Genomic DNA, 14,207 nt, shown 5'->3' with positions numbered 1-14,207 from the left:
TCGCCACGCGATTCAGAGGTGCAGTAAAATGAGCGGCGCTGATATTTATCTCCAGGATAAAAGAAACGGACACTTTTTCTATCATCCAAACTCACTGTTGCAAGCTGATTCTTTCACGGGAAGCAAGCTTCAAGTACGGAAACTTGCTTCTCCACTCAGCAGAACTCACACAAGGTCTTGTAACCTTCAAGCTGAAGTGCTCTTTCCCCTTTAGAAATTACATTTCAGGAAGCCCCGCTCCCTGTTTTCACATCAGCCCCTTCGATCATATGAGAAAGTGAGAAGGCCACTAGCCATAAACTGGCCTACGCTTGAAATCTTCTCACTACTCCCTTAAAATCGTCTGTAAAATAAAGTGAACCAACTTCTAGAAATGTGTCTGGGACGAGACTATTGCTTCTCTTAACGATGATGAGTATTTTCTAGTTTGGTTCACAGTGTTACAGATTAAAGGGTTTTATTACATTCAATATGTAATTAAACAAAGCTCAGTTCTACCTATTAAAAGAACCTCTCTCTATATTACACTGGTGGTGGAATTTCTAAAAGAGGGAGAGATGAATAGATGAGCAGCCAATCAGGCATGAAACATTGCTTAATGTAGCTGGTTGCATTAGATGATGTTGCACATGCTTTACTTAGATAGTGTCTCGGCACAAATCAGACTATTAAAGACCATTGTAAGAAATCACAGTTTAGGATGGTGAGTGGTCAAGGTCGTACAGTTGAAATAGGCTGTAATAGAGGGAAAAAATCCAAATGACTTTCCCTGAAATGAAAAGAAAGAGTCCAAAACAATCTACTTAAGAAGGAATAAATTATATATCAGAAGGAGCTAATTTTTTTAGATGAGCAGTTCTGGCTTTCATGAAGCATATGTTACAGAACTTGAAGTGCTTTCAATTTAATTAAAAACCTTCATTCTTCACATTTTTAAGAGAAATATGGAATAACATTCAAAGGTGCTCTGCTAGAGACAGACAATTGGTAGTTTTGGCTCCGTCCCTTCCTCTCAGTCTCTCCTTTCCTACTTCCAGGTCTCCCGAACGGTGATGCTTCCTTCCTTCTAGTTTTCCCTGACAGTGGTAACGGGAATTGCGGCATTGGGAAATGGAGCATGGATTCGTCCAGGTTTCAGGGAATAAAGTCTGGAAAATCCATCCTGAGTGAGGGAACAGAGAGGCAGTGGGGCGTCGTGATTCTACCTGGTGGGACACCTTAGGAGGGTGACAAGGGAACAAGTGAACACCCCTAGTTTCGTCACAGAGGAGGAGGTGCCCCGTTAGCCTTCCAGGAATATGTTCCTAAAACTCCTAAAAGCAGGAGAGGGGGACTGGGGAGGAGAGAGGCTGATACTCAAATAGGTGCTTCAAGAAAAGCAGCGCAGCTTAGATGACAGAGCATGGGTCTGGGAATCAGAAGGACCCGGGTTCTAATCCCGGCTCCACCACTTATCTTCTGTGTGACACTGGGCAGGCACGTCTCTGTGACTCGGCTACCTCATCTGTAAGCCGGGGATTTGAGATTGCAAGCGTGTGTCTATCCCAGTGCTCAGTAAGGGGCCTGTCACATAGTTAGCGCTTAACGAATACCATGAAAAATAAAGTAGGTGCCAGAGCCTAGAGCCAAACTCTTTCCTTAATGGAATTAGTAAGGGTCCAGGTCGTAACGTTGCCCGAGATGAACACGTATATGCGGACTGGCCGACTGCGCCACAAACACATCCATTATGGAGAAGGACTAAAGGAATCTCCCAGCCACTAATGGAGGGAGCCATTCCCTTGCCAAATAGATGCAGTCTTGCTTTCTCATAACAGAAGTCAATACTGCCTGACAGCCACTTAGAGAGCACGCTTCTTGGTATCATTCATTCTATGGAGCTTGAATCTAATGAGAAGGATTAGTTGACTGTGTTGGCTGATCATCTTGGATTTGCCTAGGTAGGCATTAAATAACTACATTAATTGGGAGGAACACAGCTTCTCAGTCTTCTTATTTGACTTGGGAAAGAAGATGTGGAAATCGATGATCTGGATGAGGTGAAATTTAGAGTGTATAAATTTAGACTCTAAAACTCGTTGTAGGCAAGGGATGTGTCTCCCAACTCTCTTATCCTGTACTCTCCCAAGTGCTTAGTACAGTACTTTACACACAGTAAGTGCACAATAAATGCGATTGATTGATAGAGGCCACTCTAAAGTGATTTTGGAAAAAGGTCTCATCTCTCATAACCTGATGGCAAACAGAGAAGGACTGTGGCCTAGCGGATAGAGCCCGGGGCTGGAAGTCCGAAGGACCTGGATTCTAATCCCTGCTCCGCCACTTGTCTGCTGTGTGACCTTGGGCAAATCACTTCACTTCTCTGTGCCTCAGTTCCCTCATCTGAAAAGTAGGGATTAAGACTGTGAGCCCCACGTAGGACAGGGATGGTGTCCAACCCGATAAGGTTGTATCTACCTCAGCACTTAGTACACTGCCTGGCACACAGTAAGTACTTAACAAATACCATAACTAACACCATAACCAATAAAAATGAGAAAGCCACAAGGAAAGCTAAGGAACTTCATTGTGCAAGAATTCCCTGGTTTGAAAGTCTTACTGGTAACTGAGTCAAGATTAGGTTTAAATGTCATAATGTAGAAGACAGTGTCACTGGAGAGTTGATTTTGAAGAGGCACTTCATGAATTTCAAAACCTCTGGACAAGTCACTTCCTTTCCCTGTACCAAATGTTGTCATTTCTAAGAATTTATACCCCTTCCCTATCTCCCAAAGATAATATAAGAATAAATGAAATCATGATTATGATGAGTTTGAGGTTTTTTACATAAAGGTACTAATATTAATCTGTGGCACTCTATTTTCTTTGCGGAAATAAAAAGAAGGTTGATGAGGATAATAGCATGTGTGAGAAATTACAGAAGGAAAGATCCTGTAATTCATACAAATGGTGCTAAAACTTTTCCGTAGGGAGATCGGGATCATTTTAAGAGTGAAACGCTAATAAGAGTCAATTATACTCCAAAAGCTAATTTGCCAAAATATTTCTATAGGCAAGTAATGAAAGTATATTTATTAGGCTCTATTTATCTATTACAGACATTATCATTTAAAATAAAATAGCATTTTAAAAGCCACATCTGCAGTAATATTTTAGAATCTAGAAGATTGACAGTATGCTGCTGTTCCTATAAACTGCCTCTTTTAGGGACTTTTATTTATCTCTCATCCATCAGATCTGGAATAATACCTCCTTACTTGGAGCTCCTTTCTAAGGGCAAAAGTAAAAAGTGGAATTCCATCAGGAATTCGAAATCTGTGGCTTTCAAATGGAAAAGGGAAAAAAATCGAGTAAAGATGCAATTGAACTTTAAAAATAAGAAATAGAAATTTAGAATGTGAAAATAGAATGAGCCAGGATATATGTAAACAAAAAAAGAAAGTAGGACAAAGGAGAAGGGATAAGATAGGAAGACATTAGATAAAAGACAAAACAGGTGTTTTGGAAATTAAGGATTTGCCAAAGGTTAAATATGGATGATACAAGCTGTTGTGTACTGAATGAGGCACACAGCATGAAGACACAAAACATTCAAGATCCAATTCCCTCAGCAAAGAATGCAAACTGAAAATATTGACAGGAGGGTGAGTTCATGAGAGGACAGGAGGGTGAGTTCATGAGAGGACGCAAAAGTAAATGAAACTGTATGCTCCTCTAAAGCCAACCTACTCACTGTATCTCGATCTCGTGTATGTCACGTGTATCCAGGCCTCTGGCCTGGAATGCTCTCTCTCTTCAAATCAGACAGACAATTACTCGCCCTCCCTTCAAAGCCTTATGGAAGGCACATCTTGTCCAAGAGGCTTTCCCTGATTAAGCCCTCATTTCCTCTTTTCCCACTCTCTTCTGTATCATCCTTGCATTTGGATTTGCTCCCTCTATTCACTCCTCCCCCGGCCCCATGGTATTTATGTATATATCCACAAAATATTCATTTCTATTAATGATTGTCTCCCCCTCTAGACTGTAAGTTCATTGAGGGCAGGGAACATGTTTACCAACTCTTTTATACTGTACTCTCCCAAGCACGCAGTGTAGTGTTCTGTACACAGTAAGCCCTCAATAAATACGATTGCTTAATTGGTCTTAGATTTTAAAATTGGCCTAATGGATAACGAGACTGTGATGGCAATGCTCACATTAGCTCTTGAAAATTGTTCTTTATTGTTTTTTTTTCTTTTTCCTGTTTCTCCTAATTTCTCCTAATGAAGTAACCGATCTCTAATCATGCATCTTGTCTCATTTATGACTTCGGCAATCTTCCCTCCCACATACTGGAACCTCACTGCAGGAAGAAAAGTGGTAGAAGGCCAAGTTTCTCAAGTTAACAAATTGTACATCTGAAAGGGCTGAATATGCCTTCTTTTAATGAAGCCAAAGGGCCTATTTGGACAAACAATGCAAATGAACTGTTTCCCTGTGGTGAATCAAAAGCTTCCCATTTTTAACCAAGATTGCTCCACTACAGATGCTCTGGAAGCCTTCTGAGCCCCACAGCTATAAAAACATGTCCCTATCCAAAGTGGTACTTTATATTCGAACAAGCAGCTGCCCAGAGCCAAATACCACCTTTTGATGATACTCCGCATTTGTCAAGTGCTTTGCATTTTTAAAAGCCTGACGCGTGTTCGCACACCAACCTCGTTTGCCTTAGCCACAGCCCCGCTTGTCCAGAAGAAAACATGAGGGAAGTGTGATCCTGAAAAGGACCACGTTGAGAGAAGTGGTTTTTCTGAAATGACGACTTGAAATCTTTTTTCATGGCATTTGTTAAGCGCTTACTATGTGCCAGGCACTGCGCTAAGCGCTGGGGTGGGCAGCAGCTAATCAGATCGGAGTCCTTGACTCACACGGGACTCACAGTCTTAATCTCCACTTTACTTATGAGGTAACTGAGGCAGAGGGGTTGAGTGATTCGCCCCAAGGTCACACAGCAGATGCAAGGCAGCAGAGCCAGGATTAGAATTTAGTTCCTTCTGACTTCCAGGCCCGTGCTCTATCCACTAAGCCATGCTGTTTCAACATCAGAGGAGAGTGGGAGGAATGAATTAAATGCACTGATAAAAATAACGATGATGACGGTATTCGTTAAGTGCTTCCTAGATGCCAAGCGCCGGGTTAGATATAAAATAATCAGGACAGGCAAAGTCTCTGTTTCCCATGGGGGTCACGGTCTAAGCGTGGGGCTTATACTGAATGACTTTCTTCAAAGCTTCCACTGGACATTAAAGGACTGACCTGTGTCTACAACCTGTGTCTACTTGTGTGATCTGGTGCACCAACACAGAATTGAACTGGAGACTTTTAAAGTCCTTGGTGAAGCAGCGTGGACTAGTGGATAGAGCAAAGCCCGGGAAGCCAGAAGGCCCCGGGGTCAGATCCCGGCTCCGTCACTTGTCCGCTGTGGGACCTTGGGTGAGTCACTTCACTTCTCTGGGCCTCGGTTACCTCATTTGTAAAACGGGGATTAAGACCGTGAGCTCCATGTGGGTCAGGGACTGTGCCCAACCTGATCAGCTTGCATCTGCCCCAGTGTTTAGCACAATGCCTGGCACATGGTAAAGCGCTTATCAAATACCGTAAAAAAGTCCAAGATGCACCATAAAATTTCCTCACACTGCATCCTTAATCATCAAATTCATTCCCATAACCTTATTCAAATCGTTCAAATACAGCGTTCTAGTTTGTTGCTGTTTGTAGAAAAGATTGGTCTCTACTCGGAATTTTGGAGCACGCAGTTCAGGTTGAATAATAATTCACTGGAGGAGAGTTGGAAAGGTAATTAAACTAAGACCTCCAAAGCAAAATAGGAAGTAAACACTGTAATGGTTTGAGCAGAGGTCTTAGAAAATATAGCATAAACAGAAATTAGATGCAGTTTAATATTTTTCCAAACTTGCTATTCAAGGTAAAAGGATGAATAAACTACATTCCATTTTTAACAAAACCAAACTAACGGGCAGCAAGCATTAACAGGCACTCACCACGGGCCTATGCAATTTGTATTACCTTGTGGGATCCAAACTGAGGCCTAAGTAATAAATAATATGCTGAGCACTGTTTTAATCCCTGCCCTCAAGGATTTACAATCTGGAAGGAGTTTCCTTGATTAAACCAGTCAGGAGAAATAATGCAAAGCAACAATTATGACTCATAAAAACAGAAGGTGAAGTGTTTGAGGGAGATGGGGGCGGGGGGGAGGTAATTATCCAGAAGAAGTGGGGCCTAATGGTTAGAGCACTGTACTACCGAGCGCTTCATACAGTGCCCGGCACATAGTAAGCGCTTAACAAATGCCACGATTATTATTATTACCATGGCATCTGTAATACCATTTCCCTTATCTGTTATTTACATCACTGTCTTTCTTCCTGCCTAGACAATAAGCTCCTTATGGGCAGGAATTTTGTTTACCAATTCTACTGCACTGTGGTCTCCCAAGTGCTTACTGGAATGGTGTGCATATGGTAAGTGCGAAACAAATCGAGACTTAATGGGTAGAACACAGGCTTGGGAGTCAGAGGACGTGGGTTCTAATCCCGGCCCCGCCATTTGTCTGCTGTGTGACCTCGGGCAAGCCACTTAACTCATCTGTGCCTCGGTTACCTCAACTGTAAAACGGGAATTAAGACTGTGAGCCCCACATGGGACAACCTAATGACCTTGTATCTACCCCAGGGCTTAGCACAGAGCTTGGCACAGAGTAAGCGCTTCTCAAATGCCATAATGATGATTATTAAATACCACTGATTGGTTTAAATAATAAAAATAGTGGGATTTAACCGGATATACAGTTGGGTCCAGAGGAGGATGCTTTCTAGGCTAGGAAAGACATCAAGGTGTTTGAAAGAAGAGGGAGAGGAACAATCAGAGAGTGAGTGGTTGAAGAGCGGGTTCGAGTGTTTTTAGAAAAAGAATTATTGTGGTACTTGTTAAGCACTTACTATGTGCCAGGCACTGTACTAAGCGCTGGGATGGCTACAAGCAAATCGGGTTGGACACCGTGCCTGTCCCACATGGGTCTCATAGTCTCATACTTCATTTTCCAGATGAGGTAACTGAGGCCCAGAGAAGTGATGTGACTTGCCCAAGGTCACACAGCAGACAAGCGGCGGAGCCGGGACTAGGACCCACCACGTTCTGACTCCAGGCCCGTGTTCTATCCACTACACTGGGCTGCTTCTCATGGTGAAAGGGATACAAATGGAAGGGGGTAAATTCTGAAAGTAGACGAGCAACCTCCTCTTGAGAGACAGTTGGGGAGGATGAAAAAGAGGATGTCCAGTGCCTGGCATATAGCAAGATCTTAATGATGACCAAAATCCTTATTATAGTGTGGGGCTTGTAGGGAGCTGGTAAATGGGAGCTCAGCCTGTTTCCATTCTGTGAACTCAGTAGTTGTCAAGGTCACCACTGTGGGGAGGGTACTGGAAAATTTGGATGATTTCCCCAAATGAAAAAAACAACAATCCTCCAGAAAAAAAAAACCCCAACTTTTGAAAGAAGATGGGCAAATACTAAACAAGAGTTTGATACAAAATGTCATTATTTCAAGTTGCCATGAAATTCCTGACCTGCCTGAAATTCTCGGACACGGGACTTGGAACGATGCAGTCATCACTGTCGGTCATTACTGATTCAGTTGCGTCAGCGGCAGATCTATTTTCTTGATCTGTTAACAAAAAAATGAAGATCAATAAGGCTTGAAAAATTACCCTGTGCCCTCTGATATGTACCGAGAATTGTGACTGTTCTCAACTCTAGGATAATGGTGATGACTAATCTCGACTCGGCTGTAGGAGCAGCGTGGCTTAGTGGAAAGAGCTTGGGACTCAGAGGTTGTGGGTTCCAATCCCGGATCTGCCACTTGTCAGCTGTGTTTCTCCGGGCAAGTCACTTAAGTTCACAGTGGCTCAGTTACTACATCTGTAAAATGGGGACTAAGACTGTGAGCCCCACGTGGGACAACCTGATAAACTTGTATCTACTCCAGTGTTTAATAATAATGATGTTGGTATTTGTTAAGCACTTACTATGTGCAGAGCACTGTTCTAAGCGCTGGGGGAGATACAGGGTAATCAGGTTGTCCCACGTGAGGCTCACCGTTAATCCCCATTTTACAGATGAGGTAACTGAGGCACAGAGAAGTTAAGTGACTCACCCACAGTCACACAGCTGACAAGTGGCAGAGCCGGGAGTCGAACTCATGACCTCTGACTCCGAAGCCCAGGCTCTTTTACACTGAGCCACGGAAGAGTGCTTGACACTTAGTAAGCATGTAAATACCATTACTATTACTCTTTTAAAGGTGAAAAAATTAAAGGGTGGGATTAACTCTTCCTCTGAAAGAGGTGATACAATTTTCCAGAGATTCTAATCCACAATCAGCAGCTGAGTGGCCAGGAGAGTCTGGCTGGAGAAAGAAAGGTTTATGGAAACAATTGAAAGCATTTTCTGCTAACCCATTTGGGGGCTTGTTCATCTCCCAGGCCAAAACGCTAAAATATCTTGTTAAGAAACAATGTATCAGCCAGAAGATAACAGTACCCAAGCAGTCTTCAAACCCAAAATAACAACATATGCATTTCAACTCTTTCCAATGTAAGAAGTAAAATTGTGTCCCCAAATGTTTTTTCCTCATATTTTCAAAAACAGAAAAAAGGCATTAGAAAGGAGGGAAGTGAAAGAGAAAATAACACCGACAGGCATCGCCGTCTAGTGGCTAGAGCTGGGGCCTGGTAATCAGAAGGAGCGGGGTTCTAATCATGGCTCGGCCACTTGTCTGCTGTGTGATCTTGGGGCAAGCCACTTCACTACTTTGTGCCTCAGTTCCCTCATCTGTATAATGGGGACTTGAGACCGTGAGCACTGGCTGGGACAGGGACAGTGTCCAATCTGATTAACGTGTATCTACCCCAGGGTTTGGTACAGTGCCTGGCAGGTAGTCGGCGCTTAACAAATACCAGAAAAATAACTCTACCTTTAAAGAGGAGGAAGTGAAGGGCAAAAAATCAAAGAGGAGCAGGACAGGGACCTCGGCAATTTCAAAAGTTTATAATCAATCAATGGTATTTATTGACTGCTCTGTGCAGAGCACTATACTAAATGCCGGGGGAGTAGGAATACAATACAGCTGGAACACATATTCACTGCCCACAAAGAGCTTATAGTCTAGAGGGGGAGACAGACATTAATATAAACAGCTACATTTCGGATATGGACCTAAGCATCTCGGGGCTCAGGTGAGGTGAATATCCCGGGCTCAAATGGCAGAGATCCAAGTGCGCGGAGACACAGAAGGGAGAAGTAGTTGGGGAAAGAAGGGCTCAATCAGGGAAGGCTCTTGGAGGAGATGTGCTTTCGATAAGGTTTCGTAGGCGGGGAGTGGGGTGATCTGGCACATGTGGAGGGAGAGTGAGTTCTAGGGCCTTATGATCCAAGACAACCTTAGATATGACTGTCAGCGTTTGCTTTCTTGTGCACTCTCCACAAAATTGTCCTTAAAACAATTCTTATCTGAAAATGGGCTATAGAGTCAGGTTCATGTACGGGGTTGTATAAGTCAGGCAGAAACCATATTGTAGATTCAATTATGTGAGAGCTTTCAAGTGGGCTAAGAATAGAAACCACCATGCCATCTCACCATGGCCACCAGGAATTCCGGAATGCCGTTTCTGCCAAACGAGCAACTCTAATGAGGCAGTTCCTACTGTTCACCACAGATGTCCATCCCTATGGTGGGGACGGGATGGGGAGGTCGATTCAGAAAATCGAAATGGAGGCAGCGACCTCGACTGAAAAAAGAAAACCACCTTCCGTCTCCAACTCCTCGGGAATTTCCGTTCCATCGTCGGAGGTAGCCGAGCTGTCGTCAGCAAGCTGACCTTCGGAGAGCTGAGACAAGTCTTCCTTTCCTTGCTGGATTTTGTCAGGGGTCTCGTTTACTTTGTCTGCTAACCTTTCGTGGAAAACCTCAGGACGAACGAGAAATAGCGAGAGCTGTTTATGACCCTTTCACTCGAATTTATACCATTTCTGCGAAGGCGCTCAAATTGTAATGCTATCGAGATTTAAGACTCAAAATACAGCTATTTATTATATTCACCTATTAGTAAGGCTATTGCTTACATAGTGCAGACTGCAAAGAAAAGCTCATCAGTTATCAATGGAAAAAACATTATTTGTCAGAGTGAAATATGCTCAAATTCATAACCAAATGCATTCACTCAATATTTTAATGCGCATAATCACTTGGTTCCTGTCAACATAAATACAACCACAAATTACCAGTATTTAAAAAATATTCACATTTGTTTTTTAAATATTTTTCAACCTAGAAGTCACATATACAAGCACAATAACCTTATTATGCAATTTGTTAAAAAACTGGCATCAGAGAAGTAAAAAATATGCTAAATGAATCTTTCTTCAGGCGTAAGTTTGCTTTCCAAATAGAGAATGCACCTGATTCCAGCCAAAGAACCAGAAGAAAGATAGCTCTTTGGGAAGACAGTCAAGTAAAGAAAAATGCATCATTTTTGAAAATAAATTGCGGAATGCCCCAAACCAAGAACCTGAATAAAAATCATGATTGCCCTCCACTGCTCACCGTTGCTAAAGGGTAATAATAATAATCATAATGGAGCATGGCGGAGTGGATTGAGCAGGGGCTTTGGGATCAGAAGGTCTTGGTTTCTAATTCCAGCTCCACCATTTGTCTGCTGTGTGGCCTTGGACAAGTCACTTCACTTCTCTGTGCCTCAGGTATCTCATCTGGAATATTGGGAATGAAGACTGAGAGCCCTTCAAGGGACAGGGACTGTGTCCAACCCGATTTGCTTGTATCCACCCCAGCGCTTAGTACAGTGCCTGAAACATAGCAAGTGCTTAACAAATACCACAATTTTTATTATTAGTTTTTATGATTTAAGCGCTGAGGTAGATACAAGCATATCGGGATGGACACAGTCTCTGTCCCACATGGGGCTCCCAGTTTTAATCCCCATTTTACTGATGAGGTAACTGAGGCTCTGAGAAGTGAAGCGACTTGCCCAAGGTCACGCAGAAGACATGTGGCAGAGCTGGGATTTGAACCCAGGTCCTTCTGGGTAATAATAATAATAATTACTGTGGTATTTGTTAAGCACTTACTGTGTGCCAATCCAGGCCCATGCTCTATCTTCTAGGCCATGCTGCTTCTGCGCTGCAAAAACCTATATTAGTTTAAAGATAAGTAGCAGCTTCTAGAGAAATAGATACCTCTGGAACATCTGCAACTGGTGCAGAATTAACTTCTGTTTTCGCTGAAGCCTCTTTCACATCTTCATCTGAAGCAGCTTTCTATTGGATAGACAGATGCGTCACTTAACTTTTATATTAGCAAAATGGTGATTTCGGCCATACGGCACGCTTTATGATGTTAAATTAGGCTCCCCCGTCAAAGTTCCATAAGTAAAAGATGAATTAACAAGGTTCGGTAGCTACGTAGCTCTGCTTTCTGTTTGATAGAATGAAACATATTGAGGCTACTATTTTGGTGTCCAGGTTTATTCCCTGGCAGTAAGCAAGATCCTTTGGAGGGGACCAGGAGGTAACACAGGTTTTCTAAAAAAAATCTCTGTTTTGCAGATGAGGGAACTGAAGGCCAGAGTAGTGAGATGACATACGGCAAACAAGGGGCAGAGCCAGAATGAGAAGGCAGGGCCTTCTGATTCCCAGGTCCGTGCTCTATCCATTAGGCAACACAGCTTCCCAGTGGTTGTACCATTATACGGTATACGAGGGAAAAAAACACCAGCAGGTGCCTTGCAAAGCGACCCATATGGCTTCCTCCTAACAGAAGTGATGCCTCCTACTTATATCCGTTCCTAAAAACATCCCTTAAACATTCGGATTTCTCTGTGGCTTACTGGAGGCGGAGAGGGTTGCACATCCACAAAGGACACCTTCTTGTCTGCGTGGGTGGATCGTTGTCTTGGTTTGGGTGTCGGTGCCTACGATAAACCAAAACATACGAAACTGAGTGGGAAAGAGACTGGATTTAAAGTGCCCTCTAAATAGTTCTTATTTTTCCCAGCAAATGCAAAAAGCCAGAAGGACATACAGTGACTGAAGCAGGCCGAGTGGGAGTCGGTGGTAGTCTCTGGACCACGGCCGGCTCTTCGTTTTGTATAAGGTTTGCTAAGTCTCCAGCTGCTGCTGATCCACTTGGGGGAAGGTACGCCAACTTCCATTTTAGTACGACATGGATGGTGCCGGTAGGATGCTTTTCCGAATCCGTCAGCTCAAATGTACCTGTAAAAATCAGTTTAATTATAATTCACTGTTTTTTACTTTCAAATCCCAAGCATTAAAACTGGCCTCCCACATAATTTTTAAAAAAAATTTCCTGTGACCGTATCTTCAAGTCGCAATGTAATTTCGACTCGGAGGATACGTTGAAGGCAAAAGAATCTATAATGGGTTCACAAACACACTCTTTTGAAGTCAAGCACTTTGAAAGATCTTGATTCAAAGACAAGCATGTTAACTGATGAATAATTGAATGGTTCCCTGAATTTATATACTCAATTTTTACTTAAGAATAACAGATCTAGAGAGAACTTCTAGGTAACACAGTACTTGGCACATACAAAGCACTTAATATCATTATGATGATTTAACCTCACTTATACATTTGAATATCCAAACAGACTTTTCTCTACCCAAAGACAAATTAAAAGGCACTTTCCCTACTTGCAAACACAATTATTTTTACTGTGCAATTTTAAAATATCTATCTGCTGCTAGGAGTACCCCCAATTGCTAGAGTCGTGAATAGCCCAGCAGAAACAGAACCTAAGGATTAAAAGAAATAGACTTTATCTGAAAAGCTTTTCAAGCCTTTAGACTCTTTTCTAAAAAGGGAACTTAAGAGTGAAATCCATTTTTAATTCTTCTTTTAAAAGGAAGACATCTTTTAACAATGAAATCCCTGATCTAAGCAACCTTAATGCATTCACAATGCTCTCAGTACAATCACCGGTTCAGAAAACCCTGTACTTGGTAATCAGATTTATGGGTGGCCTTTTGTACGTTCTTTCTTTCAGCACAAAGAGATGATACGGTTAGTTTTGGAGGTGACGAATCTGTACTACGGTACAGGATACAGGGGACACTGGCAATATTTTCATATTACCCTTGGAATATTTGAATAGTGGTAGGATAGAGCATGCGAAAGACCTGGTTTTTAAAGATCATACTCTTACCTGAGATACTTCTGTCATGTGCCAAAGAAATTAGAGGCACATTTGCTTTCCCTACGTAAATATCATCTCGCGGCTCGCCGTCGTCAAACACATAAAATCTCAGGGTCTCCGACCTTAGGTACTTGTCTAAATCTGTGGTCATGGGCACAGGAAAGCACATGTGATCATCGAACTGTGGGTCATTGCTGTTCGGAATGATGGATGTGTCGTGATCTGCAAAGTCAAAAAACTTGTACACAACATATGGACTTGGCTGCAGGTGGCTTGCTCGGGGTTGGAGGTTGTTGCAACATTTTATTGTAATATGGAGTTCATTTAACTTGCCATCTGTAGATACTGGTGAACAGAGTTGGTCCTTTCTGTGTGTCTGCTGTCTCAACTATAATGAAAAAGGATAATTTCCATTTCAATTGTTATGCTAATACCTCTAAAAGACAAAAACAGTTGCCAATTCAAAAAATGAAATTATGACCAACTTTAGATGCGCTTTAATTTCCTAATGAACTTCTATAAGAAGCAGCAGAAGGCTGTTTCCCAAGTTGAACCGCACACGGATTTCTGTCGCGAAGAGAGGACCGAGACATGGGAATTTAAACTCTAGTTCTTCCACAACAAGTCTGGCAGTTTGATCATTACACCAGGCTTTGGGCTTCAAGTAAGTCTTTATGCTTAGGTTGGCAGGAAGAATCTGAACAATATTAAACGTGTCATCTTTCATATTTGCAATTTTGCAAAAAAGGTCAGTTTCTCTCACTTGGAAAAGGCCGTCGATTTATGGTCTGGGGAGGAGCCAAGGCTCCTCTATCTTTTTTTTATAAGGCTGCTTTTCCCTCTACCTGATTTCCTACATGGCTTCTGAGTTCTCTCTTGCTCCAGATTACTGTCGGGGCTGCTTCTATC

At 42.5% G+C, this 14,207-nt stretch overlaps 1 protein-coding gene across 2 annotated transcripts in view; it reads right to left on the bottom strand.

Moving 5' to 3' along the window:
- The window catches only part of RPGRIP1L (RPGRIP1 like), a 98,031-nt gene that overhangs the window by 28,136 nt on the left and 55,688 nt on the right, over nucleotides 1-14,207 (bottom strand). The window contains exons 17-22 of one of the 2 annotated variants that reach the window (XM_001513127.5): nucleotides 13,308-13,686; nucleotides 12,164-12,354; nucleotides 11,970-12,053; nucleotides 11,320-11,400; nucleotides 9,873-10,032; nucleotides 7,635-7,732 (exon numbers count right to left, since the gene is read on the bottom strand). In XM_001513127.5, the coding sequence (XP_001513177.3) occupies nucleotides 7,635-7,732; nucleotides 9,873-10,032; nucleotides 11,320-11,400; nucleotides 11,970-12,053; nucleotides 12,164-12,354; nucleotides 13,308-13,686 (993 nt within the window). The remainder of the gene's footprint in view (nucleotides 1-7,634; nucleotides 7,733-9,872; nucleotides 10,033-11,319; nucleotides 11,401-11,969; nucleotides 12,054-12,163; nucleotides 12,355-13,307; nucleotides 13,687-14,207) is intronic. The other variant, XM_029075989.2, reaches the window with a different exon arrangement.

The sequence above is a fragment of the Ornithorhynchus anatinus genome, chromosome 11 (assembly GCF_004115215.2).
Source record: "Ornithorhynchus anatinus isolate Pmale09 chromosome 11, mOrnAna1.pri.v4, whole genome shotgun sequence".
NCBI classification, from domain to species: Eukaryota; Metazoa; Chordata; class Mammalia; order Monotremata; family Ornithorhynchidae; genus Ornithorhynchus; species Ornithorhynchus anatinus.
The sequence above is the reverse complement of the archived record's forward strand: the minus strand, read 5'-3'. Positions and strand labels throughout refer to the sequence as shown.